This window comes from Manacus candei, unplaced genomic scaffold, assembly GCF_025592945.1.
Source record: "Manacus candei isolate 608988 ecotype Guabito, Panama unplaced genomic scaffold, ASM2559294v1 h1tg000023l, whole genome shotgun sequence".
Taxonomy (NCBI): domain Eukaryota; kingdom Metazoa; phylum Chordata; class Aves; order Passeriformes; family Pipridae; genus Manacus; species Manacus candei.
This window is the reverse complement of record NW_026138071.1, coordinates 14,821,005-14,847,129: the sequence shown is the minus strand read 5'-3', so window position 1 is coordinate 14,847,129 and position 26,125 is coordinate 14,821,005. Positions and strand designations below refer to the sequence as shown.

The 26,125-nt window shown below is 37.1% G+C and overlaps 1 protein-coding gene across 1 annotated transcript in view; it reads left to right on the top strand.

Moving 5' to 3' along the window:
* The window catches only part of PDE11A (phosphodiesterase 11A), a 128,164-nt gene that overhangs the window by 7,181 nt on the left and 94,858 nt on the right, over window positions 1-26,125 (top strand). The window contains exon 2 of the mRNA XM_051787836.1: window positions 9,417-9,575. Coding sequence (XP_051643796.1) covers window positions 9,417-9,575 — 159 coding nt within the window. The remainder of the gene's footprint in view (window positions 1-9,416; window positions 9,576-26,125) is intronic.

Here is a 26,125-nt window from a genome sequence, read left to right as displayed (position 1 = left end):
CACTACTGCTTTGTTAAAATAAAATATTTTTAATTTATTTTTCAAGAATCCTATTATACTGCTTCTGTAGTACTTGAAACCATCTGTTGCCCACCTGAGTAATCTCCTGCAGGTGCTGGGGTTAAACCCATACATAGATTTCTGCTGTGAAACACCCAGGAGTCTTTGCTCATAGGAGTATCAGCTTTTTAAAGCCACCCTCCATGTGTATATATTTCATATGAAGAATCATAAATATTTAGGAGCTCAGCATTAAGCCTTGTTTCAAAGCAAGTTTCAAACAAGATAAGAGCATGGACATGGTTGCAGTTGGTTCTCAGTGGGGCTTCAGTCAGGTCTGGTACATGCCGGGAGAGCTGTGATGGAGCAAACAGGTATTGATCTCAAAATACTTAAAATTAGAGAAAAAAAATTTTCTTTGTAAATAGCTTCTTTAATAGTGATACATGCAAAATAGAAGTGCACAGAATCTGCTGTACATAAGACCACAGCTTGGCTTATTGTTGTACTATTGGTGATCTAACAGGAGTTTGTTTTGAAGGAAGAAAAAAACCCCTTATGTGATGGATCTGGGTAGTGTCCTACAGGAATATTTTCTGCTGTTGATCATCTCAGACTATGAAGCATGAACTGTTTTTATGCTTCTTAGCTAGACAGTTATGTCTGCAAACTTGCTAGTGCTTGTATACCAATATACTGTTTTTTCATGTCAATTTTGTGCCAGTTATGCATTGTTATTTATATCCATTGTCTAACTAATAAATGAAACAATGGTCAGAAAAAGGACCATATGAGGCACTCCCACCAATCAAACTCAACAAAGCCCCAAGCTGCTGACATGTGGGGAAGAAAAAGGAAACACTAAAAACTTTAGTATTGCATTGTTGCGAATGAACACCTTTTTTTTGTTTGTTTTTGGTTTTTTGTTTGTTTTGGTTTTGGTTTTTTTTTGTTTTGGTTTTTTGTTTGTTTTTTGTTTTGTTTTGTGGGTTTTTTTGTTTTGTTTGGTTTTTTCTTTTGTTTTTTGTTTTTTTTCAAAGTAAGCTATTTTAGAAGTTCAAACTACATATAGTCTTAGTTTTAAATCTGGAAACTGAAAATTTTTTGAGGATGAGTGTTCCCTACTTTAAGAATTGTTTTGGAAAGAACAGAGAGTTCTGAGCTGTTTTGTGTGTTCTTATCTATTTATTTTATCTTGTAAGAAATATTGTTGTCACTATATAAATAGTCACAATATAACTGGGCTGTGCTTATTTACTTGTGAAAATTAGGTTTGAGATGATGCTGCCTGGTACTAGTTTGTTCTCCTGCTGCCTTTGTCTCTGGGGCTTTAGGGATTTTGGGGAAGATAACAGGAATAGCTGCAGCAATCCCTATATGGAAGTCTCCATAGAGATTCATTACTTGTGTTTTGTGTGTGAATTTCTTCTCTACAAGGTTTCTCCATTACTGTAGAGGTTTGCTGCTTGGTTTCTGTTTCCTGTTTATGCACAGTGTAGTTTGCACCATATGTGATTTTTAGAAAAATGCATCTAGAACAGACTGCAGGCCCTAATTTTTTTTTATTTGTATTTAACTTTTTTAATGTTATGCTTTGAATCTAGATAACTTGCTGTCTTTTGGATTGCTCTTTCTGTTTTCTATAAAAGTTTATGTATTATAGTCATAGGAAGCATGATTAAGAAATTGAATTGTTATAAACTCTTCCAACTTCAGTTTCTTTATTTCTGTAAGTATAAAGGCTCTTGCAGGATGGCTTCCTATAAATCCAGTCATTCAAGTACGTTAAATCAACTTGTCTGTCCCGTGCAGTTTGGTAGTACAGTAATACGCAGGTTAACAATGTTGTCAAACATGCTACTTATATTATTTATTTTTTATACAACTTAGCAACTCAATCAGTAATTTAAATACAGTATATTCATGGAAATTTTGATGCAAGCTTATTGTGCATTCTTTTTAATAAAGACCTTTCTAATAAAAAAAAAAACTACAAAAAAATGGTGCAGTGAAGGTAAAATATAGCAGGCCAGGCCTGTTAATTGAACACCTTTGGTAGTGTTCTCTTCGGTGTGATTAAAAAGCAGTGTTCTCAAATCATTAAATAAAATCAGAAATTACTTTTTCTTGTATCTGTTAGCTTTGGCTGAGGCACTTAGTGGATTTCACTGGATTCAACGCTTTCTCCTTGGTCATTGGAGAACAGTGTCTGTCATGAAGACTTAATTCCTGGAAATATATTCAGGCAGGTTTCGTCCTCCATTAGATTATTTGATTTTTAGCTAACTCGGGTTAGGATTATACTTTTTTTCTTCTTTGTTCTAAATTATGCTAATAATGCTTACATAAAATGTACCTAGTTTTCTTAAGGTTGTAAAAAGACTTATTTTCTTTCCAAGTTCAAAGAGCTGTTCTATGTTAGGGAAAACAAACAAACAAACAAAAAAGCAAAACAGAAAAACCCAGTGAAACTCATACCTTTACTAACAATGTATGAAGTACCTTCTTAAACTGAAAATCAACACTGAAATGCAGTTGGTGAAACTTCCTTCAGGAGCCAAAACTTTTTAATTTCTAACATAATCTACAACAAGTAAGGTATAACAAAAACAAAATACTTGTTTCGATTCTTTCATGGGGGTTTCAGAGACCCTCGATAGTCTCCTGTGAAATAGTGCATATCTTCAGAATTTTTTGGTTGGAAATGTTAAAATTATTTTAGTAAATGACAGAAATAGTGACCTTTTTAAATGAGGTTTTGTCTCTTCTTCCTGGTCAGCGTGGATTATTTTTTGTAGGCCTTTAAGTGTAGCTGTTCAGGTTTAATCATGATCAATGAATGTTCTTTAGTGAATTCAGATACATGATCAATTTGCTACTGACATAAAAGAAAACAGGGATGGGCCCTAATGGATTTTTTTCATTTACCACTTCTATCAATAATACAGCTGATTTGACTTTTAACTGCTTGCCCAATAATTTGTGTAACGTTCATAGTCAAATTTACAGACTAATTTTATGAATACAGTAGTCAATCCAGAGGACTCAAGATACAAAAGATAGGTATCATTTGGTTAGATCCTGATTCAAATTGCCTGAAATCCTGGGTACACCAAGCTAATGAATATCATATGGGATCAGAGCTTGCAAGCACAGTCAATATTTTGAGTTTTCATCTCATATGTTGAATGTACAGGATCTAAAACAGTGAATTTGAATACACCAGCTCAATGATGAGAATTCATGCTGCTCACAACTGCTGTTCCAGGGTCTAGCATTTCTGATCCCTCTGTTATTGATTACTTTCAGATCATACTTAATGTTATCCTCACAGTTACAGGAACTAGATTTTCTTTTTTTAAGAAACTTGAGATTCTGATAATGTTATATAATTCCAGAACTTAATCTGGTCTTCTATAAAGAAACCCCTTGAAGATGTTTGTCTGTTCTCATTTATTGACAGTCTTTAAATATGCCTAAAACAAACTGGGATTAGTGTCCCTGTACAGGCAGCTGAAATACCAGCACTTGGATTGATCAATCAAGACTTCTCTCTTCTGTGTCTTTACTTGACTGAGCATCACATTTTACAGGGTAATATTTACCTAATAAGAATTTACAATCAATAAATATCCTTGAGACAAGGATAGGGTTTCTCCTATAGAATAACTTTTCCTTGTTGGCAGTTCTGAAATTCCAGTTAAAAGTGCCTCAGTCTTCACATATTTCATGTCTCTGCTATGTAGAAATCTTATTATATAGAACCAAAGCAGTAAAAACAGCTATGTTTGGTTTTAGTAATGTTTTAAACAGGCAGTGGTAAACTTTAGTTCATGAATGTTCTTGCATGAAAATACTGTCATACAATTAAAATTACGGTGAAGTCTCTCAAATGTATCTAGTCTGTCCCTAATTTCTGAATATATGTCTTGATGTAAAAAAAATAAAAGCAAGTGCTTCATTGGTATCATAAGCCCTGATACTCCTTACTGCCCAGGAGCCTGGTTAAATGAGGACCCTGTTGTGCTGCAGGCTGTTCTAACATGTGGGATAATACAGTTTGTGTCTCAAAATGTTTGCAGTCTGACATAACCCATCTCTCTGACTTACCAGCTTTGTTATCAGCTGCTAAACAGGCCTCCTTGCTCAGGGTTACTACCCTGTGGGGAGAGGTAGGCATAAATTTTTGTCTAAGCTTCTTGGCCATCACAGCTCAACTGATGATCTCCGTTAGATCCTGCCATGTACATTTTGACAATAAGTGAATAAAAGAAGAAGAGCATGGGGATAACAGGTTTGGAACATAATGCAGGTTATTGGGTCTTTCTGTGTGTATTTCATGGTTTAACAGTATCAATGTTGTCAGAAACAGTATTTTATTTTATTTGCTTTTATCTCTCCTCATCACTTTCCCAAATGTCACCAAAATTAAATTCCTGCTTGCTTTTCTACAAAAGATTAGGGATAGTTTCACTTCACATCTTGATGATTCTCAATTTTTTCCAATTAACTGCATTAACTTTCTTATACTACTGTACCTTTAGTTTCTGCTCTGAAGATGTAATACCCTTCTGCAAAAGTTAATCCAGTTCTCCAGCATAAGTGGATAATCTGATATCAGATGGTAGGGAAGACCAAAACCTGTTGATGCTTCTCTGGAACGGCACCCTTCTGGGACTAAGGCTGTCTGCTTCAGGGTGCTCTGTGCTTGCTATCTCCTGGTATGGAGGTCCCAGGGGGAGATACAAACTTCCAGAATCTACTTGAAAGGAGAAGCAATAGAGCAGGAATGAGCTGTACATTAAAGAAAACACCAGCACTTTTCAGACTGCTAATGCCTCCTGTGTCTTCTGCTCTGTAGCGTCTGTTAAGGAACATGGGCTTGATAGCTCATTAAATCTGTTGCTGACACTGGCACCTGTACTGTATTTATCTAATTTGGACAGGTTCACAAGCCCCTGTCCTGTGTGCCACTGTGCACTGCAGATCAAACAGCACTTCTTAGGTTAATCTTGAGGCCTGTTGAAAAGGCAATGACTACATATGCCACCTGTATCACTTAATGGAGTGTATTCAGATAAGAAAATCACAACTCGTGGTCTTTTTTCAGTTAAACTCCCTGTCCAAGGTTTACTTTTTTATAAGATGGATCAGATGTAAATCAACAACAGCATTACTGCTCAAGGCATTCTGTAGTTTCAGTGTTCTCTCCATGTACTCTGTTTTGCTTGCAACAAAATTAGTAGAGCAGGAACTGTTTCTTCAATAGCACAAAGCATATTATCAATATTTCAGCAACAGTAGCTAATTCCAAATAGTAGTTCAGACATTACCAACAAGTAGTTGAAGAAATAATATTTAATTTATCAATTAGTGAAGCCTACTGTGCGATAATTGCACTGCATTTCTCTTTCTTCTGTTGTAGAAGAACCGTATCTTTCTAGGCAGGATTCTCTACTCTGCAGAACAGTTCAGCTTCTGTTAAAGTTGATATAAGTGTTTAAAAGCCTGTGGAAAGATCACAAGATCACACAGATCTGGGTCCTTGATGCTATTATTAAAAAACATTCATCAATAGGGGCTCTGGTTCTCCTAAAGAAGTTGTTAGGTACAAATAGTTCAAAAGAATCTTATCAAAGACTGTATATTAGTAATCTGGTCTTTATGGAAGCAAAGACTGTTTAATACACTCCAGAGGCAGAAATAAGTCTAAGGAGGAACAACTCCTAATGAAGTTGTAGAATTGAAACAGAACAAAATAAAAATAGCATGATGAAAAAAGAACCAAGAACTTGATATTCTCTGGCAGAAGAGGGCCATAAACTGTTTATAAATACCATGGTTGGTATTAATTCCTTGTGGTTGAAATGTATGAAAATGTGCAATAAGTAATAAAGTAGCTAAATATATGTTAATTTTTATGATGAATGAGTGTAGAGCACTTCTAAATTACATTTTAAGGTGACTAGAACAGTCTATTTCTATACCATCTGGAGTTTACAATGGAAATAAAAATAGATATAAAATTGTCAGTAAAAAAACTGTCAGTTTTTAGCATCATTGAAAATTTAATGAATTCTCTTCCTCATCACAATCAACTCTTAGATTAAAGACTGTATGGATTGTTTTCATCACTTGAGACAAATATGGGTATTAATTCACAACCAATGTTTTCTAAACTTTTGAAAACCAGAGTTGCATTTAATTTTGTACAACAGCTCAGTTCCTTCAGGGGGGTCTGAACTGGCTGTAACTGTTGTCTGTAGCGTAAATGCTCACTTCACCCTGGAGGAACAGAGCTTCTGCCAGTAAACAGCATTATTTCCCTTTCTGGATTGTAGAAGAGCTGTTGAAGAGTATTCTCTAACAAGATGAACAAAAGTGCTGTTAGCAATATCTTTTCTCAACTTTTTAGCTTCCTTTGAGTTACTTTATGATCTGCAGTTTGAGTTTTACAGTTCAAGAGAATGGATTGCTGCACAGTGTTTTGTTTGAACAGAGACATTCCTGTACTTTGTTTTCCAGAAAACCTGAGGTTTCTGTTGTATTTTTTTAAAGTGTTTGTACTGCGCTGGAATACTAGTCCACATAGCCAATCTTATTTGAAGTGCAACAGACAGAAATAGGGCCAAAAATAGTCTCCATTTACTTGACAGAAAAATTGTGAGCATCTACAGAATATGGATGTGAAGTGGCAGCATGGCCTAGCATAGGTGCTTGTGTGTGACCATACCAGTCTTCGCTGGGTGTTATTCACAAGTGTTCTATAAAGTGATGGCATCATTTCTTAAGCAGTGACCAAATGTAATTTGATCTCAAGATGTAATATTGTCACCCTGTGCATACTTTATGCAATATAAATTTGGTTTTGAAAATGGTAATTTATAGTATTTTACATTGTATTGCCTTAGGAAATTCTACAAGTATTATAGTATCTGTTCTCACCAAGACATAAGATGCTACCCTTTATTGCTTTAGTGTGAAATGTGTTATTGGCAGTTGTCCCTAAACCGTGTTTCAGATCTGAAGAAAGAAATGTCTAAATGAAATTTAAGTAATTTTTTTAATGCACCGGGGTTTGCAGTACTATGACTAAGATTTTAATAATTTTGTAGTTTTGGGTGTAGAAATATAGTCTGTGCAGCACTGTGGCCCCACACAGAGTAGGAATGACAAGGAGTATGAAGCAATTCTAGTTTTATTTATGATTTAGATTGCATTGGCAAGTGAAGTCATCTTTGATTGTGATGCAAGTATTTATTTCGTGTGTACATTCCTCAATAAATGTGTAACCTCAGGCACATTAATTGCCTTAGAAAACAAATAACAAAATACTTGCTGATGTTACTTCAAAGAGAATCTTTTAATTAGTATATTTATTCTTCAGCATACATGATCAATATTTTCAGTATTTGGTTGTACAAGATTGATTTCTGTCATTCTGTTGTAAGAGGGATCTTATGCTCACAGTACACATTCTGTATTTTTTTTAACAAGTGCATGCTTTATGATAAATAGGATTACATTGCAAGCTTATTCAATCATGATTTAGGGACTTTATATAAGAACTAATTAAAATAAATCAAAATCTTTGTAGTTAATTATGCATTAACACTGCTCAAAAACCCTAAATATAAGTGAATGCATAAGCATATGAAATAATCAGGCCTAAAACATGTTAAGTAATAAAAAACCCTGTTGATTATGCTAGATGAAATTCCTGACCAGCAGAATTCGAAAATAACCAACACTACAAAAAGTTATACTTGAAAAATTCTTGAATAAATGATTGCTACTTGTCATGTAAAGCTTAAGGGTAAACATCTGTTGTGGGGATTCAGTTGCTCTGTTCTGTTATCACTAATGAGAGTTGTGGTACATTTGCCTCTTAGAGCACTGCAGATTAATGAAAAAATACTCTAGTTCATGTATACTACATTTTAGGAACTTACAGACTACCCAGATATTTGCCCATACCATTTCAGGCTACTCAACAGTGGTTTTGTTGAATGTTAATATTGTGAGACAGTCTCCATAAAATCTTTCATTTCATCTTTATGTAGTGTTAGTATAGTGACTTCACAAACATAAATTTGAAGCATCACAACTTCATAAAGCACTTCTGTCTGAAATTGATTCTTCCTGGTATTTCTCATGTACCAGTTATAAGATTGTATAACATAATATATCCCTGGTGACTTCCCAGCCAGGGATAATCTAGAAATTAGTACATACCAGACCTGCTCATTCTCCTCCACTCGTTCTCCATTAAGGTAGCACAGCATTCCTTACAGCTTGTTATCCTTTTGTACAAACCCCAGCATGGGCATGCTTCACACACTCTGTGAAAATACATCTGATGAACTGCAGACAGCTCTTTCAGTGCCTTGGAGGGCTACAGTGTGTGCACAGAGGAGCTCCAGGACCTCACCAGTGCCTGCAAGGGCCGTGTGGTTACCCACAGCTTGACTGGTAGGAAAGTTTATTGGCAGTAATATAGAGATAGTAAAGCAAGCAGTATTGGTTAAGGTTGAAGAAACTGAACACTGCCTGTAGCCACAGGGTAAGCAGGTACTGGATGACCATTTTAGCTGCTGGTAGTTTGCTTATCTGTGTTAAAACATGTGAAAACTGTGGGCAAAGTGACTCTGACCGTCTGTGGCCAGGACCAAGGACTATGACCCACCTCTCAAGCCTGTCACAGTCCCTCTGGATGGCATTCCTTCCCTCCAGTGTGTCAACTTCACCACACAGCTCGGTGTCCTCAGTAAACTTGCTGAGAGTGCTCTCAATCCCAAATCCCACTGTCCACTTTCCTGACGAAGATGTTACAGCGCCAGTCCAAATATCAACTTCCGAGCAATGTCATTTGTCACTGGTCTCCTTGGATATTTAGCTGTTGACTGCAACTATTTGAGTGTGACTATCCAGCCAATTTGTTATCCCCTGAGTGGTCTATCTGTCAAATCCACATGCCTCCCATATAGAGACAAGGATGTTGTGTGGCACAGATGTGGTGCTGAATTGTGTGTGTCTGTAAGGAGTTTGTGCTTTGTCAAGGTCCATGGCGTGTTATGCAGATTCACTTTTCTCATATTTATGTTCCTCATACATTTATCTTCATTTTCCATGTTCTCCTGGTATCTGCTTTGGTAGTGATTCTTTAGTTATGTCATTCTTCTAATTGAAACATAAATGTGGGACTTCAGCGAATGCAATTATGTAATGGTAAACCTTGTACTTATTTTCTGAGTGAGGAAAAACAGCTGATAAAGAAGGGGGTAGTAATAACAGAGGAACAACAGCATAATACTACTGAAAAATACTATATCAGACACTGAGGAAATAACTTTGCTGCCTGAAGAAAGCTTAGATATATGAAATGTGTGTTAATGTTTCTTTATTTTCTTTTGCAGGATCGACGTTTTAATGATGAGATTGACAAACTGACTGGATACAAGACAAAGTCACTCTTGTGCATGCCCATAAGAAACAGTGATGGAGAGATTATTGGTGTTGCCCAAGCAATAAATAAAACTCCAGGAGGTGCCCCTTTCTCTGATGATGATGAAAAAGTAAGATTATATATACTATATATACTTTTGTATAGTTTTTTCATTTTTTTCTGTAATTCAGAAGACTTGTCTAAAGATTCTTAATCCAAATAAGTAAATAGCACAGCACTTGTGTTCATGATGTTTTTGGAGATGCATAACATAAAATGTACTTTTTTTTTTTGTTCTCAGTAAGAAACGTGCTGTAAATGTGTGAGTTCTTGTGGCTGAAACGTCAACTTAATCTTATGTAGACTTTTTTCACGTAGTAGACTTAATGGGAAGACTTTTATTTTTTGAAAACTCTACCTGTAAGAATTAGTTTGGGGTGAAAGCTATCACAGAGATATTTCTAAGCTTGTTGACTTTAAAAATCAACATATTCTCTTAGTGCTTCCTGTTGGATAAATGTCTGTAGCATATGCAAAAGAAAGTTTATTTTAGAGGAAATTATGCATATACAATTCTATGTTATTCTAAAATATTGGAGACTTGTAAATACCCATGAAAGGACAAAGAGGATGGGAAGGAGGCACTAGGTGTGTATATTGAGCAGAATTTGGAGAGTAAAGTGAGCTCAAAATGCAGGAAAGTAGAAGAAGCTGCAAGGAAGGAACTTTAATTAAAGTCAGTGAGGAAAATAGGAAATGGTGCGGTTGAAGGCAGATACATACAGCTGACCTTGGAGGGGAAATGTGCATGAAGCCAAAACATGACTGGGGAAGAGAATGGTAGAGGGCAGCAAACTGAGGAGGAACAGAACAGCGACTCTGTCTGCCCAGAAGAGAGAAATGGAGTCTCCTTTAAACATGTAATAGGGAAATACAATTCTGTGTATTAAAATAGTACTGAATGTCAGTTTTGTGGAAATGTAGTTAGAGGCAGACTTTGCCCCCAAAAGCTCTTTGTGTTGATTCAAAAGCAGTTAATATTTGATGCAGAGCCATTTTTGCTGTATTACATACATGTTGACATGTCTATGCTATGACAGAAAGATGTTAAGTAATGCCTGTTAAAGGGGAAAATTCTGTCCCACTAGTCCATCTAAATAACTGGAGATCATTTTTATAATAAACATAGCTTGACATGAATGAAATGCATTATAAATCTAAACTAACAGTGAACATACAAAATATGGCATAAATCAAACTCATCTTCCATAGAAATCATACTAATCATATTTTGAGTATTTATTGGAGATGCTACTACAATATTATTTTTACTTTTTATATACCTACAGCAATACATTTAGAGCCTTTTACATAATTGTGTCATGGTTTGAAACAATTGTTTAGTGAGAATAACAACTTGAATCTTATTATGACTCTTTATATGAATAATGTCTGCTAACAGAATCATACTTGGGTTTGCTGTACAGTGGGAGTAATTCAAAATTGATTGCCTTTTTGAAATTGCAGTATGTGAAAGAACCGTTGCAGTCCAGGTAGGAAAGTCTTTGCCAAGTGAAATATTAATAAGTGGGTGCATTAAAGGTGAGAGAGAATGAAAAGGAGTCCAGACATCTTCCAACAGAAACAGTTATAAACCGGTTTTTCTTCTATTTTTGTTAGATTATTTACCATTGTACAACTTTGCTATCAAGTGGAGGTCTTCCAGCAGTTGTTCTTAGCAACACCTACTTACGTGTGAGGAGCCAGTCTGCTTACTGTGTACCACTGTTTGTTTTTAGTGCTTTTTCTGAATGTGTTTCAACATTATTTTCTGATCTGATGTGCTTGAGCTGCTTACCAACTTCTTGTTAAGCTTCACTTTCCCACAAATACGTAGCCATTTGGTTCCAATTTGAAAGACTGGACATGTTTGGATTATAATCCTAAAATACATTCAACAAATAAAGGAGTGGAGAATAAATTAGGCTAACAGTAACAAAGTTTATGGTTCGACAGACTAACAGTACGGATGGCTCAGCTCTCCAGTTATACATAATACCATCATAGAGTGAGCTTTAGGAAACTTTCATAAATGCTATCTAAATATGGTTACTTTTCACAGCGACACTATTAATAACTTTATAAAACCACAAAAGTAATTCCAAGAGCAATACTCATTGCAGTGTCTATTTATATTTGTCATCTTTTGATTAGATCTTTTCTTCTAAACATGTTAATTAACAAGGAAGAAAGTAATTCCCGTCTCTGGCAGTATCGTTTATTTTAGCACCACATTGAATACAATCTTCTCTTCTGTGAAAACTTATCCAAACTTTCTTTTCATAAAAATAATTAGCTTTTGATTTCTGTTTCTGTAAGGTGTCCATGTAACTGATTCAGCATAGTGATTTAGTGTGAATTGAATAACTTTAAAAATAACTTTCAATTTTCAGATACTACTTTTTTGGACATCTGAAGTTATCTCGTACTTAAATTGTTTACTTAGAAGTTAAACTTGCATAACCTTGCTTCTGAAGTACTTTTGATTCTTGAAAATCTTGGGTGTTGAATATTGTTTTATTAGCATATGATAGAAATCTGGCAGTGTATGCCTCAGTGGGTAGCCAAATGCAAATTAAACCTTCCCCAAATAGCGTTCTTCTGGACTTCTTTATATTAGTACTGTCCTTGTAAAGGGAATTTTGTTTAAAATGCAACTTTTTCATGGGTACTACATTCATCATAAATTCAGCTAGGAAAAAACCTGTGTACGTGTGAATTGTGTATTACATAGTTATTCTAATGTATGAATATTTGATGCCAATACTGAGACTGTGGCATTTTCTTTCACTCAGTGACAACCAAATATTATCTAATATCAGAAAGTTGCTTGTACTTTGTCATCTTTGTATTATATTTACTAGTCATTTATAGCACTGTTTTAGTTATAAACCTGTATGTTAGAACTCTTCAAGAATATATTGAATGAGTTCTGACATGTAGCTTTTATGGAAAGGTGAATGAGAACATAACCATCATTGTGGCCTGTAATAGATCTCAGATTTAATGAGGACTGGCAGTCCATGTGCTGTTATTTCCAAACTTGTGCTTTTAAGTTTCTTCACTCACTTGATAACCTAGAAAGCATGATATACCTCTGGGAAGCAAGAGAGTACATACTTTCAGGAGAACTGCCTAGCAGGATTAGCAAATAGGTCTCTTATCATAATATCAAAAAGTGGTTGTGAGGAAAGGGGGCAAGTGAAAACTGGGAAACCCTCTTCAAAATAAGAAAAGAGCTGCCTGGGTATTAAAGTAGTTTGTGCAGAAAAACCTGATGAGTAGGTGGCAAAAGATATACTTTCAGCTTTATGTTGATGTTACAGTTTCTGACAACCAGCAACTTCAGAATGGTTAGAAGATGAAAATCTAAATTACTTGTCTTTTTCCTCCCCTCCAAGCCCTCTCAAGGAAATGTCAGTATCATTTAAGTCTGGCTCTTGTTTGCAAGTATCCATCCTTTTTTAGTATTGTGTGAACCAATTAAAATAATGTGTTGGGATTTTTTTACAAAACAACAAGACTATATTGTATAATAAAATGTCTCTTGGGGACACTGCTGTCTTGACTCACTAGGAAACAAAGAATTGTGTTTTCAATTAGAATTAAGTAGCTGCTAGCATAATTTTTATGTACTCTTAGTTATTTTCAGGAAGTTAATAGCAAATAAAATATTTAAGATTTGAGGAGGTTTTAGTGTTCCCGAGCTGTAACCAAGTTTATATTTTGCAATATCTAAAATGGAGTATTATATTTCAAAGTTTTTCTAGTTTTGTTTTTCATGGCAAATTCACAGGGTTTTCTTTACATCTCTGACCACAGTGTTAAAAGCACAGCGCTAATAATGAATTTAAAAGAAGGTTGCACATTTAATAATTACTTCCTACTGCCAAATTTCTTTTCTCCTGTAAGGGATGTTTCAGCCAATTCATTCTTTAAGTGCAGAATTAGATGACAGCCACGGGCATGAAGGAAAGATGTTCAGTGTCACAGCGTGTATTGTCACCCCAACATTAGTGGCTCAGTTGCACAGACTGATTTTGGAGATTTCCACTTGATACAAACAATAGTGGAATACCTTACTTAGAGCCATCGCTATTACACTATGTTGTGTAGCTGGTAACTCTTTGGAAAAATAGGCAGGTGACGTACTTGTACATGTATTTTGCAAGTGAAGAGACCAGTTCATTTGCACAGACATAGAGTAGAAAGATAAAGCCTCAAACCCTTAAAAAGAACTGTCTACCGTACATGCATTGCCAGCGCTGTGCTTAAGATTCATTTGAGTATATGTGCTGTTTGTTGGTGAGTCATACTTGTTCCAGGACTGGAGAGAAACTCAGCCTAACCAGAGTTTGACAGTCTGTGGTTTAGATTATTGTATGCCCTTTAGAGTCTTCTGAAGTGCAGTGCCAAAACAAATCTAATACTCCATCAGAGAGGCTTAACAAACAGCAGCAGCAGCTCCACGGTCACTTAAATTGGCATCCTGTTTCTCTCAGCCTCTGACGTCCTCCTAGTCGGAAAGAAGTGAATTAACTGAGGGGAGAATACCCAGGGCAGCCATCTTGAACTAAACCCTGTTTGTTTTACTGAAAACCAGTAGTTTGAATGCAATGAGATCTCTGCGGGGGGAGGGGAAAACTATATCTGGTTGTCTGTGCTCTGTGGGTAGCTTTATTAAAAAATATATCTATATATTCCAGGATTCATCAGATGTATGTTTGGGTTGTGGGGGCTTGAAGATTGCAGTGTTCTCATACTCCAACATCTGAATTTCTTATATTCCTAATAGAAGCCCTGTGATTCTAAATTGGCCAATTTAATGTTCATTTCTTGGTCCATATTAGTTAAAGCTTGAATACATTCTATACCATATCTACTATAGATTTTGCTATGCAGATTTTCAGGGATTTTTCTATACCTACTAATTCATTTTCTGTGAGTTTTTGCATGATGAGCTTAGAGTCATGCTGGCAGTAAGGACCATATCTTGATCTTAAGGAAGTAATCAACTGTAAATAAAACTACTTGGAAAGGAAGTGATCCAGAACAGGCAAACATCTCTGGCTGTTGTGAAAATGATGACCCCAGCTCTGTGAATGTGTGGAATTTACAAAAAAAAAAAAAAAAGTCACCTGAAAATAATTGGTGGTTTCACTAGAAAGGAACATGAGAAACAAATCAGATAAAGATTTATTTTTTTTTTATGTTTCATATATTGCAGTATATGATGACCTCTTGCTAATACTTACCTTGGTTCTCTGGCATGGCAGTGAGACTACAAAACCTATTATTTAAAATTGGCATAATCCTCAAAGGTATCATGTGGCCCACATGTCATTTACATCCCAATGCGAGAGACAAATTTGCTGAAAGAAGACAGAAAATAACAAAGACATTTGAAGGATGAAGGTGCTGAAGCACTGCAACTATCTGGGAAAACTCTAATGGTCTATTAGGCACAGTTCTCAAAAAGTACCTGTTAAAGAAATCTAAATTAAAATAAATCACAGTAAATGAACCGTCTTGCTGGGGGAGTTTAAAACAACTTGCCGCTGGAATATTTACTTTGTCAAGGAAGCTTCATACTACTGGTTTGCAACCAACAGCACAAAATGACTGCCATGGCTGATATTTGCATGGACTTCTTTCTATCTTACATACATTCAGTCATGCTTTCAAGTTAAGATGAAAGTGCAGATTCCTTTTTAATTACAGAACTTTAAATGTACTTGAAACTTATGAAAAACTTAACTGTATCAATACCTCTGTTTTGAGACTGGTATTTAATATTTGAATCAGATATCTTTCTTTCTGAGGTATGGAAACATGTCTAAGATGTTTCACAGTGATATTTCAATGAACTATTTTGTTTTTTTCAAATATAAGTATATATTTTCCTAGATTCAGGGAGACCCTGTAGCTGGGTGTTTGTGTATTAAATCCTTGATACCTGTTTGATGCCTCTAGATGCTTATCATAAAACAAGCACACTGTCAGGTTTGCCAGCAGGAATCGGAACCTATTGGTTCTTCCCATATTTCCTGTGCTTGTGTCTTCTTAATTATTATGGAGAGACTTAAGCAAATAAGAGCTCCTGCCTGTAAACCTAGACTGTCATTTGGCTAAGGTTTGTAGTATGACTCAAAGTTCAATAAACTAAATGGAAGGATCTCTGCTTCCTTCATCTGCTTTAAAGATCTCTGTTAACTTCTACCATAGGAACATTTAATTAAATGTAGACCCCCAAGTCTACTTTATGAAGTTTTAAGTTCATTCATCTGGGTCAGAGCATTGTAAAGAGATCAGTTTTGGCTTCTGTTGCCTCCACTGGGTGCAGACAGGCTCCCAGAGTCTGAGCACAGTAGACTGTGCTGCTTTCCTTCAGGCTTAGTTCAGTCATGCTATCAAAACCTGTTTTTATTAATTACATTTTATTAATTACATCCCCATTCCCCAATTCCAGAGGAGTTATGGGGATAAGTGATCCATCAGAGAGGTGAATTATGAAGCATTCAGTAGTACCTAGGGTCTAAGTCTTATTAAGAGAACTTAGGTCTTCCTGCAAATTCTGAATCATAGAAATAGCCCTGGAGCTTGTGCACTGTTTTTCCCTTTCATTAGCATTCACAAAGCATTGCAGCAGGCCTGGAGAAAGAAGCCCAGATCTCTACTGGTCAAACACAAGAACAAACTTCACAGGAATACTGGTAAGGCAACAAAATGTCATGATCATGGAAGCCTTTGTGCAGCCATACCATGTTATTCAATGAGAAGCATAATAAATTTTTCAACAGGAAGCCTGGAAGCCAAGAACTCTGCAGTTCTGATGATAATTTTCAGACACCTCAGGAACTCGAAACAGTGATATTAATATTACTTTTTTTTAATTAAAACTATATTAATAGAATTTTCACTTAAATGCTTTGAATGCTAAAACAACAATAATGAAAGGTCTCAGGAGGATTAGAATTTTCTTTGATTCATCTGTCAGCAGAAAGATCTCCCCATCTGAGAGCTGTAATGTGTATTTGTGTTACAATAAAACTCTTAGGTTCTGCCTATATAAGGAATTGATTAGAAAAGCTGGTTTTTGTTGGATTTTTTCTGGAGAAAACCCTGTTCTTGCATTACCTAAGGAATAAAGTTTTTACTTTCAGCTGTCTTTTCTTGGTGAAACTCCCATTAAACCACGTAAATTATTTTGATCAAATGTCTTATTAGGAAAATCTTGATTGATTGAAGTGAAATCTGCCCTGGGGCTTTATTACAGAAGCATGTAAGAGAGAACCTTTGTGGTCAACAGCTGCTGAAGCCTTTATTTCTGACAGTTACAGGAGATGAGCCCTGTGGGCTGGATGGGAGGACTTTGTCCCTAGTGAAGTGTTTTCTGAACTTCTGTCAGTCTATTCAGTTCTCCCTAGCTGTTCTTCATAATAACTTCAAGGCTTGATATACTTTTAGAAAATAGCATTTTGCATCTCCTGTGAATTGCTTATCTTTCCTGAAGCAGAATGAAATGTTCATACAGCAGTTTCTGCCATCAAAAGTATTTCCCCCTGGAATAGTGATGCTGAGCCTATCTGTAGCTACAGGTTACAAGAGGAGATATTGAAAACTGCTTAGCAAATAATTTTGCTAAAAATTAAGTCAACCTCTGACCTTCAGCATATTTATATGGGCTTCATAAGAAACTGTAATTAAAAATCCATATGTGCTTTCAGACTTTCACTTTTATGTATTCTTACTTTATAATAAGGAAATTACTCTCCTTCTTTTTGAGCTCAGCCTGAGCTTTTGAAGCCTTGTGGAATGCTTTCTTTGCATATAGCATACATTATTTGAACAGATCTGATTAGAAAACACCAAAACAATTTTGCAAAAATCAGTTTCAGCTTTTTGTTTTTTAATAGTCCCAGCTTTACATATAGTATTTCTCATCTCTGTCCCAGCTTTACCTATAGTGTTTCTCATCCCCATGAAAACTGTGCCACCCTGCTGTCCTTGATTGGTTTGCGAAAGTGTAGCTGGTCTGTAATTGGCAAACTCCTGATTGTATGTTAGAAGGAATTCAGTCCTCCTCCGTGTTATCTTTCCAGCTGTCAATCTGAGAAATTCACGCCTTTGGCCCAGCAGCTGGAGTATGTAAGCAGCAATGTAGCTGTAATGCCTGCTAGGAGTATACAGGAATGTGTTTCCCCTGTATCTGAGAAAGGGCTGTTTAAATCTTTGGCCAGAAATGAGTAAAACCCTTGTCCTTGTCTTTCATAGGACCTTTCTCTGTCAGCAGCTGAAAGCAAATGCCTGGGATGAGGCAAGCACAGGATGGTATTTCTCTCATATAGTCCACCAGTGTAGTTTTATTTGCAGCTCAGGCCCTGACATGGTATCTTTGTATTTAATACAGCCCCAGGGATTTTCTACTTAAGAATTTATTCAGGCATTTCTTGAGGCAAAATAAGCTTATAGCTTTCACAACATCCTGCATGTTGTGTGAAGAACTGCCATGTGACTTCAATTAATTTCATGCTATTCCCTCTTGTTTTGCTTTTAGTGAACACAGTGAAAAGTCAGTCACTAATTGGTTTTCACCCCTTTGTTTTGTCCTAAAAATCTTCAGCAGTTTCCACCTGGTGCAACAGTTTTTTCTGCAATCATCTGTCTGCTTTGGCAGGAGAGGTGCCTGATCCCCAGAGCCCCTGGGCAGTGCCTCAACACTGCTGTGACAGTTGGTACTTTCCATGTCTGGAGAAGTAGAAGGCATTTGAAACAATTTTTTTTATACACTCGAACTTAGAAAACCAACTGTGCTTTTCTTAGTGTTTTGAAACTACCTCTTAGTTGTGCCCAAAACTCTTTTTGAAAGCCTGGGCAGGTCTACACTGCTTGTTGTCATCTTGATGTTATTTACTGCATTACCATGAAAAAAAAAGTTTTGTTCTTCATTTAACTGAGCTAGCCCACTTTGCTGATTGTTAATTTTAGCAAAAACTCGTTGTACTCTTATGAAAGATTCCAGAGCTCCCTGAATTGCTGTGGATGTTGCCTTGTGTTTTTAATAAAAACCCTCTGAACTTAAAGCATGTAAAACAAGCACTGTAAAACAGTGAGAGTTAGTCAAAAAGATGAACAGTTACTGTACAGCCAGATTATGTGTTCCAGAGTAGAGCTGGCTAAAATTGTGAAAGCTAAAGTAGTTTAACCAAGTAATGATAGGGATTTCACATCTCTTGCATAGCTGCCAATCACTAAACTGGGGTTAAGGCAATCAATGTTATGATGACCTTTATAGTTGAAATGTTGTTGGAGCTGTAAGAGATAATTGAGCCACATTGGTCCTAATAGTGAATGGTGGCCAGAAGTTTCAGGCAGGAAATTATGCAGTGCACTTCAGGTTATCAAACTGTTTAGAAAAATATTTCCTGTGAGCAGCATAGTGATACAGGCAGGGGCATCAGGAAGAATACTTCATGTAACAGTGCTTTGTGAAAGCTGTGAGTAGGATCCTTAATTGCTAATTAGGTCTATGTGGAATGCATAATTATCCACATACATTTTTAGTGAAACAAGAAAATATTTATACTGGCAGCTATGTAAGGCTACAGTCTTTGGACTGAACTTGGCATGAATTTAACCTTAGTATTAACTTGCTGGCAACTTGCTGTCCATGTAGTAGAATGAATAAAAACAAATCTTGTTTTCTGTTTAAAAAAAGAAAAAGGTTTTGCTATATAAAAACAGACTGGCATTTTGTGATGCTGGTGTCATGGTTACAAAGCAAATTCAGTTATAATAGCTATGCAGTGTTGTTGCAGGTTTTAAACTGGGATGTGAGTGGAAATCCCCCGGAGCTGTAATGGACAGGGCCCCATGTGTGTGATGAACTTGTGGAGATCCAAGAGCTGAGGCTGTCCTAGCTGCCATGTGGTGAGGTGTTAGTGGGATATTTTGAAGGACAGTGGGCCATATGTTGTGGTCTGAGCTGGAGCAGCCCTTGCAGACTTGTCCTACTGAGCAGAATAGTTATGAATACAGTACTGCTTCCTGGAGTAGCAGGAGAGAAGGCTTTGAAAGGAAGAAGCTTGCCAAGACACATTACCATAAACACAATCCAAATTTTCTTTTTCTGTCACCCAAAGTGGAAAATGTGGTTAGTGGGGCTCTGCACTTGCTTCTGTGATTGAATTACAGAGGCTGATAATCTGCGCTAGCCTAGGATTTTAGGGCTTCTCATTCAACTCAAGGTGTAAAGTCATGGGCTTTTAATCCTGTATGGCCAGAAATTTTGATTCTTGGTGATGGAAAAGATTGTTGCTACCCTAGTGGACATGCATAACAGCTGAAATGTCACCTTTATAATACAGTTCTCCCAAAGGTAAACTCTGATATCTAGTCTCTTAAACAATATCAAATAATGCTGAATTTCAAGAAGTTGATAAAATTAGACAGAGCAGTGAAGGTGTGGGTGACTTACAAAAGCTGAAGTCTGCCTGCAGAAGTGTTAAACCAGCAGATTAACAAGAAGCTTCTTACTAAAAAATTAAAGCAACAAGATACTGCATTTAATCTAAGTTCTGAAAAAACATATAATGTAGAGACTGTAATTTGCCTTATAAATGGAGAGATTATATCTGGTTTTGTATGATTCCACGAACATCTGACAAAATATGACTACTGTGTGATGAACTCAATAGTTGCTGCCAGACCAAGGAGTTCATATACAAATCAAAAGCATTTTAGTTTTCTGAAGTGAGTTTTGGGAAATCACTGTACATAGGAAGCAGAAGGCATTCCAGTGATATATGAAAAGCCACCATAAGAACCTATAGGAATGAGCTTGAGCTTTATATGTGGTCAGCTATCAGCTTAAAGTTTTTGCATTAATGCTTACTTTTGGAAGAATAAAGAAATGGGGATTGTTCATTGGTTGGTTTTTTTCCCCCTCAACCTATTACAACTTTTAACATATTCTTTAATAATTAGGATCCATTTTCAGAGTAGAAATGGTGGGAAACTTATTTTATAAGCCTCTGTGTTCTGTGTACACAGAGGATTCAATAAAATGAATTCTTCCACTGAGTAACTACAGAGTGATCATGTTTCTCACCTATGTCATACTAAAATAGTATGTCCTGAACATTAAAACAAAATACTTCAATTATTGTTTCATCAGGTACTTTTAATGAAAACTGAACTGGAGATGAATAATCTGAATTGATTCTAATTTAATTTATTATAATTTGCATGGCCTTCTGTTTTGCTTCTGCTGTCAGTTTTTTGAATTTTATTAGAATAGATATGTCAAGTCAGATACTAAGATCTATTTTGCTTATATAAAAAGATTAAATGTTAGATACTTGTAGTAGAATGTAATGTTGAAGTAGGAAATATCTAACAGTTAAAAATATCCAGGAGGTAGTGTTTTAAATGGAACCTGCTTTTCTTGGATAACTGCTGTTCTTCTGATGTGAAGTCAATCAGACAGTGTGATTTTATGTCAATATGATTGTGAAAGCTATGAAAGTGAGTATAGGAACAGTAACCAGAACATTGTGTATCTGGGTGCATCTTTTACAATGGCAGAGTTCTAGTACCAGAACTGTTTTGGTTTTCTTTCTTTAATGGAATTATTTTGCATTTTCTTTTCTCTCAATATTTCAATTTTAGGAGTTGATCCTCCTTTTTCTGGGGGACAGAGGTTCTGCTGCTGTATATGCTGCCCTGCCTAATGGCATGGTTATCATTTTCCTGTTAGTCTGGCAGTGGGGCTACTAAATTGATACTCAGATTTGTAGTCTTGTGATTGGTACTGTTGCATTAGCCAGAGCTGCGTGCTGATAACTTATCACTTTCATTTGTCACATAAAAACTCCCCTCGAGAATAGGCTGATCGTTAAATGTCATTTAGAAGCACACATAGGGATATAGAGATTCTTGTCTCTAAGGCAGGTTTTTGCAGCAGGGAGAGGGGAAGTGGAGACAGGAAAGGGCAGGGCTAGGGAGTGAAAAGCTGTGGCAGACCCAGGCTGAGGGCACAGCCACAAAGTGATGGAGAAAGCATCCTGCACTCCTTCGTTTGAGGCTCGCGCTCGTGTGCCACCAGAAGAGGGTCTCACCCCCTCTAGTGGCTTGCGTTCCTGCCTGGTGGTGATGGTACAAACTTAGATGAGCATGCATAGCAAGAATAGTGCATCTCAACGATAAATGGTGACTCTCCTATAGCTTAATGCCTCCGCTATTTTTTGTACGTTTTTAGCACTGAAAGATGGCAGCATGTTTTGCAAATGTTAATTAAATATAAATCAAGTTAGCAATCCTCATGCTGCTTCTGTGCTTTGTGATAGACATTCACTCCGTATGAGCGCAGCCCAACTAGGCTAGGAAGGCTCCCAGTGTTTGCAGCTCTCTCTCCGTGTCAAACCAGCGCTTTACCCCTCGGGACGCGGGTTGAGCCCGTTCGGCGCTGTCCCCTTATGTAAGTGAAGTCGCCTGTTCACACTGCCATCAAGTGGATGCAAGGCACTATGGCACCAGCCTGGCACTTGAAATTTCGTGTCCCCTTTGTATTACTTCAAAATTTTAACGAACCTAACTTCACTTAGTTGCATGTCTGACTCTGACACCTGCCTGGGAGAGGCCTCTCCTATTTGCCTTAAATACAGAAGAAGCAAAGTCAGTTCTCTAAAACTATGTGTTTATGTGGGAAGATGTATCAAGATTTTATTGCTCCATAGTTTGCCATTGACTTGTCATTTGAGGGTGATTTTGATATTGTTAGCCTTATCAAGTGTTCATAAGTACTTCACTTGATGTAGAGTGAAGTACTTGAACATTAATTGCCAGAATCAAAGTCGTGTTCACAACTGCATTCAGATATTTCTATGGGTCACGGGGGTTGCTTTATGAGAAATTTTTTGCTATTTCTTTTCCCGTGACTTTGTTGCATAGCTTCAGACCTTATTTGCCTGCCACTCTTCAGTGTTTTTCCAAAGACAAAAAGATAAGGAGATAATCAGATCAAAAAATGGGAGACACCAAAAGCAAGACTTTAAAGTGTACTTCAGGTGTCTTCACTCAAAAATAGTCTTTTGGCTACTTGATCCAAGACATACCTTGCAGTCAATAGCTGCCTCCCTGTTCACCCATAAAAGTATCCAGTGTGTCTGCGTATGTTGGTGCTTCAGTCTGCCATCTCATGTCCTGCAGAGGACTGCTACAAAGAGATCCTGAATTTAACTGTGCTTAGATGTAATCACTATGTCTAAATGGGATTCTTAGCTGGCTTTTGGATGCCAGAGAGTGCTCCAGGTAAAACAGACTCTGGATAAAATGCACTAGTCAACTAATAACTTGAATTCAGGATTCAAGCCTAGGTGTTGAGCTGTGGCAGCACCGAGAGTGTGGTCTGGTGTGGGAGGCATAGGGGGCAAGGTTTCATTTCTGGGTGATGCAGCTCCTTCTCAAGTGGCCACAGTACACAAGTTCCAAGCCAAACCTCTTAGTAAAGATACTGTGTGTTTTGCATCATCATTAATATGTGCTGCCCTTGAACAGTTCTGAACTAAACTCTATTATATGTTGTGGTTTCTCTTTAGGAAATCATATATAACACATTGAATGACTTAGTTAATTATTTACATTCTCTCAATAGAATAGTAGGAGTGGTAAATCTAATGAGAAATTTTTTCAGTACGATTGTTATGGAGATAATGAATCCTCTACTTTTTTAGGTACATTATAGGTTTATCTTACTTGAAAGTGTGCCCTTATTTCATGTGTCAATAATCCAATTTTTATTTTTTTTTTTTTTAACTTAAAAGCCCAACTCAAGGGCCCAAGACCCCAGTACAGTAGGTGCTGGACAGACAATGAGCAGGAGGCAGCTTCTCCAAAAAGATGGTAGGAAGTATTACAGAAATGACAAATGGGTTGTCATAAGTACTTATCTGATGACCTTTTAGTAGGTTTCCGTAGACCTCTTGGATGCTTTGAGGGAATTTAATTTTTGTGCTTTATAAATTTTTTATCTGAAAGTATGCTATAAAAAGGAAAGTCAAGGGAAGAAGAAAAATCACATAATAGTAGTCATAGTCAAAAAACTGTAGAAGTGGCAAACTCTTCACCTCTAGGAACTAGACTAGGGTTACTTATCAGGCCAGTTCAGGTGGGTAGAAGCATTAGCCAAAAGTTGGTTCTAGTCTTTTCAGGGACAGAATGATAAATAGATACCGTTGTTTGCCACATTTTCATTAATGCAGTTGTATGTTAGGGATTACAGTAAATTAGAAGGGTACTGATACAGTGCTCAAGATTTTTTTATATCAAAACCATGCTTTGTGTTTTCCTACTTTATTTTTCCTGATTTTTAAGATTAGTGAAGGGAATGGGTATGTAGGTATACCTCTCTTACATTGCTAATAAAGACATAATAAATAACCGATATTAAAATTATGTTCAAGGTATCATGCAACTGAGAGTTATACAAAACACCAGACTCTTGGAGGACAAGGTTTTACAGGTGGTTTTAAGCCTTGAGTATAAGCAGCCTGTTTACTTCTAAACTCTACTGACTTCAGAGCATACCAAGCACAGAGTTTTGTTCAAACCTCTAGTCCTTGGTTGAAAATCTCTTATACCTGACAGAAGCATTATAAAGAGAGCTCAGCCTGGAGGTAGAAAAATAATGTGTTGTTTCAAATTTTCAAAATAATTCTGAAAAACTTTGTCTCTAAGAACTAGACTAGGGTTGCTGATCAGGCTAGTTCAGGTAGCTCCAAATGCCATCTTGCACTTTAAGCTGCTGTGCAATCCGCTTACACAATTCTCACCTGTGTATGTCTGCATTCTGCTTACATGCCTCTTCCATGAATTAAAGAGAAGAGGACATGTCAGTGGTCTCCCAAGTTGGGACTGAAGAAGGAAAGGTCAGAATTAATCCCCTTTAACTAAGACTCCATCTTTTAATTTCCAGGGAGCACTACATTATTCTTTGTTAGAAATTCAATTAGTTTTCCACATGAGGTTTTAATTCTCTGTGTAGTCTTTTAATGCTATTGAATTAGGACCCCAATTGTATTTTGTATTATACAGGATAACAGAAATAATTGGGTTTAATACCATTAGCTGGTTGTATTAGCAACTGTATGAATGGGCAGCAGCTCCTGCCCAAGGAGTTATCACTGAGATTATAGACTTCCACCCAGCTGGAAGTAAATGAATGTGGTGTTCTGCAGTACAGTTCAATCAAAGGACTTTTTATGCAAGGTGACTCACCTTAAAACACATGGAGGTGATCTCAACACTCTTTTTCATGTCTAAACCAAGGAGAATTACAGAATCACAGAATGGATAAGGTTGGAAAGGACCACAGTGGGTCATCTGTCCAACTTCCCTGCTGAAACAGTCATCCCAGAGCGCATGGCACAGGATTGCATCCAGACGGTTCTTGAATATCTCCAGTGAGGGAGACACCACAACCTCTCTGGGCAGTCTGTTCCGGTGCTCAAACACCTGCACAGTAAAGAATTTCTTCCTCATATTCAGAGAGAACTTCCTGTGCATCAGTTTCTGCCCATTGCTTCTTGTCCTATTGTTTGGCACTGCCAAGAAGAGCCTGGATCCATCCTCTTGACACACCACCTTCAGATACTTATAGACCTTGATGAGGTCCCCTCTCCATCATCTCTGCTGAACAGGCCCAGCTCCCTCAACCTCTCCTCCTGAGAGAGGTGCTCCAGTCCCTTAATCATCTTTGTAGCCCTCTGCTAAGCTCTAGAAAGCTTCATGTCTCTCTTCTACTAAGGAGCCCAGAAGCAGACACAAGAAGAGAGTGCTCTTCGTTTCGTTGTTCGATGGAATAGTAAGTGCATTATAACCGTGCATATTGGTATTGTCAAGTGTCAGGGTAAACCTTAAAGTCGGTAGTAAGGGCTTGCAGTAACCTTTCAGGTCAGTGACAGACCAGAGAAGGAAACCACAATGCTCTGACTGTTTACTTCTGTGTGTCCTGGCTACTGGACCTAGTCTTCTCTTCCATTTACAAGAGAGAAAATAATTTTATGCCGATTGTATTCTGAGTGAGATGGTGATGTTGAAGGCAGCATAAGTGATGCTATCATGAGGAAAACTGAATTGTTGAATTTAGTTAAAGGAAATTAAGAACTTAGTGTAATTGTTGAGCAGACAGCTGAATATTTGGAGAGAAGTAAAGCAACTCTACACAGATGATTAAGGACAAGTCTCTTAGAGCAGTGAGGGATTGTGATCTACCAGGTCAATCTGGGGAGAGGGAATGAAGGCATCTCCATACAGGCTTTTAGGCTGGATTTGTTTGTAGTTCATGTTGCAGGCCAGCAGGAATATGCCCTGTAGTCCATGTGTGCTGCCTTGCATAGCTGTCACTGCTCTACTACCAGTGAGACTGTGTGATTCTGCTGGTGGTGCAGGGATTGCCTGCTAGACATATGGATGAAAGCAGATAAAGCCAGAAATACTCCAATCTCTGGAGCCTCATAACTCCTATCAGTATGGATGCAGTCTTTGGCTCTCCATGAATCTGCACAGGGTAAAAATGGAGAGATGGGAAGGAAGGAGTGGCAATACCAGTGCAAGAAAAGG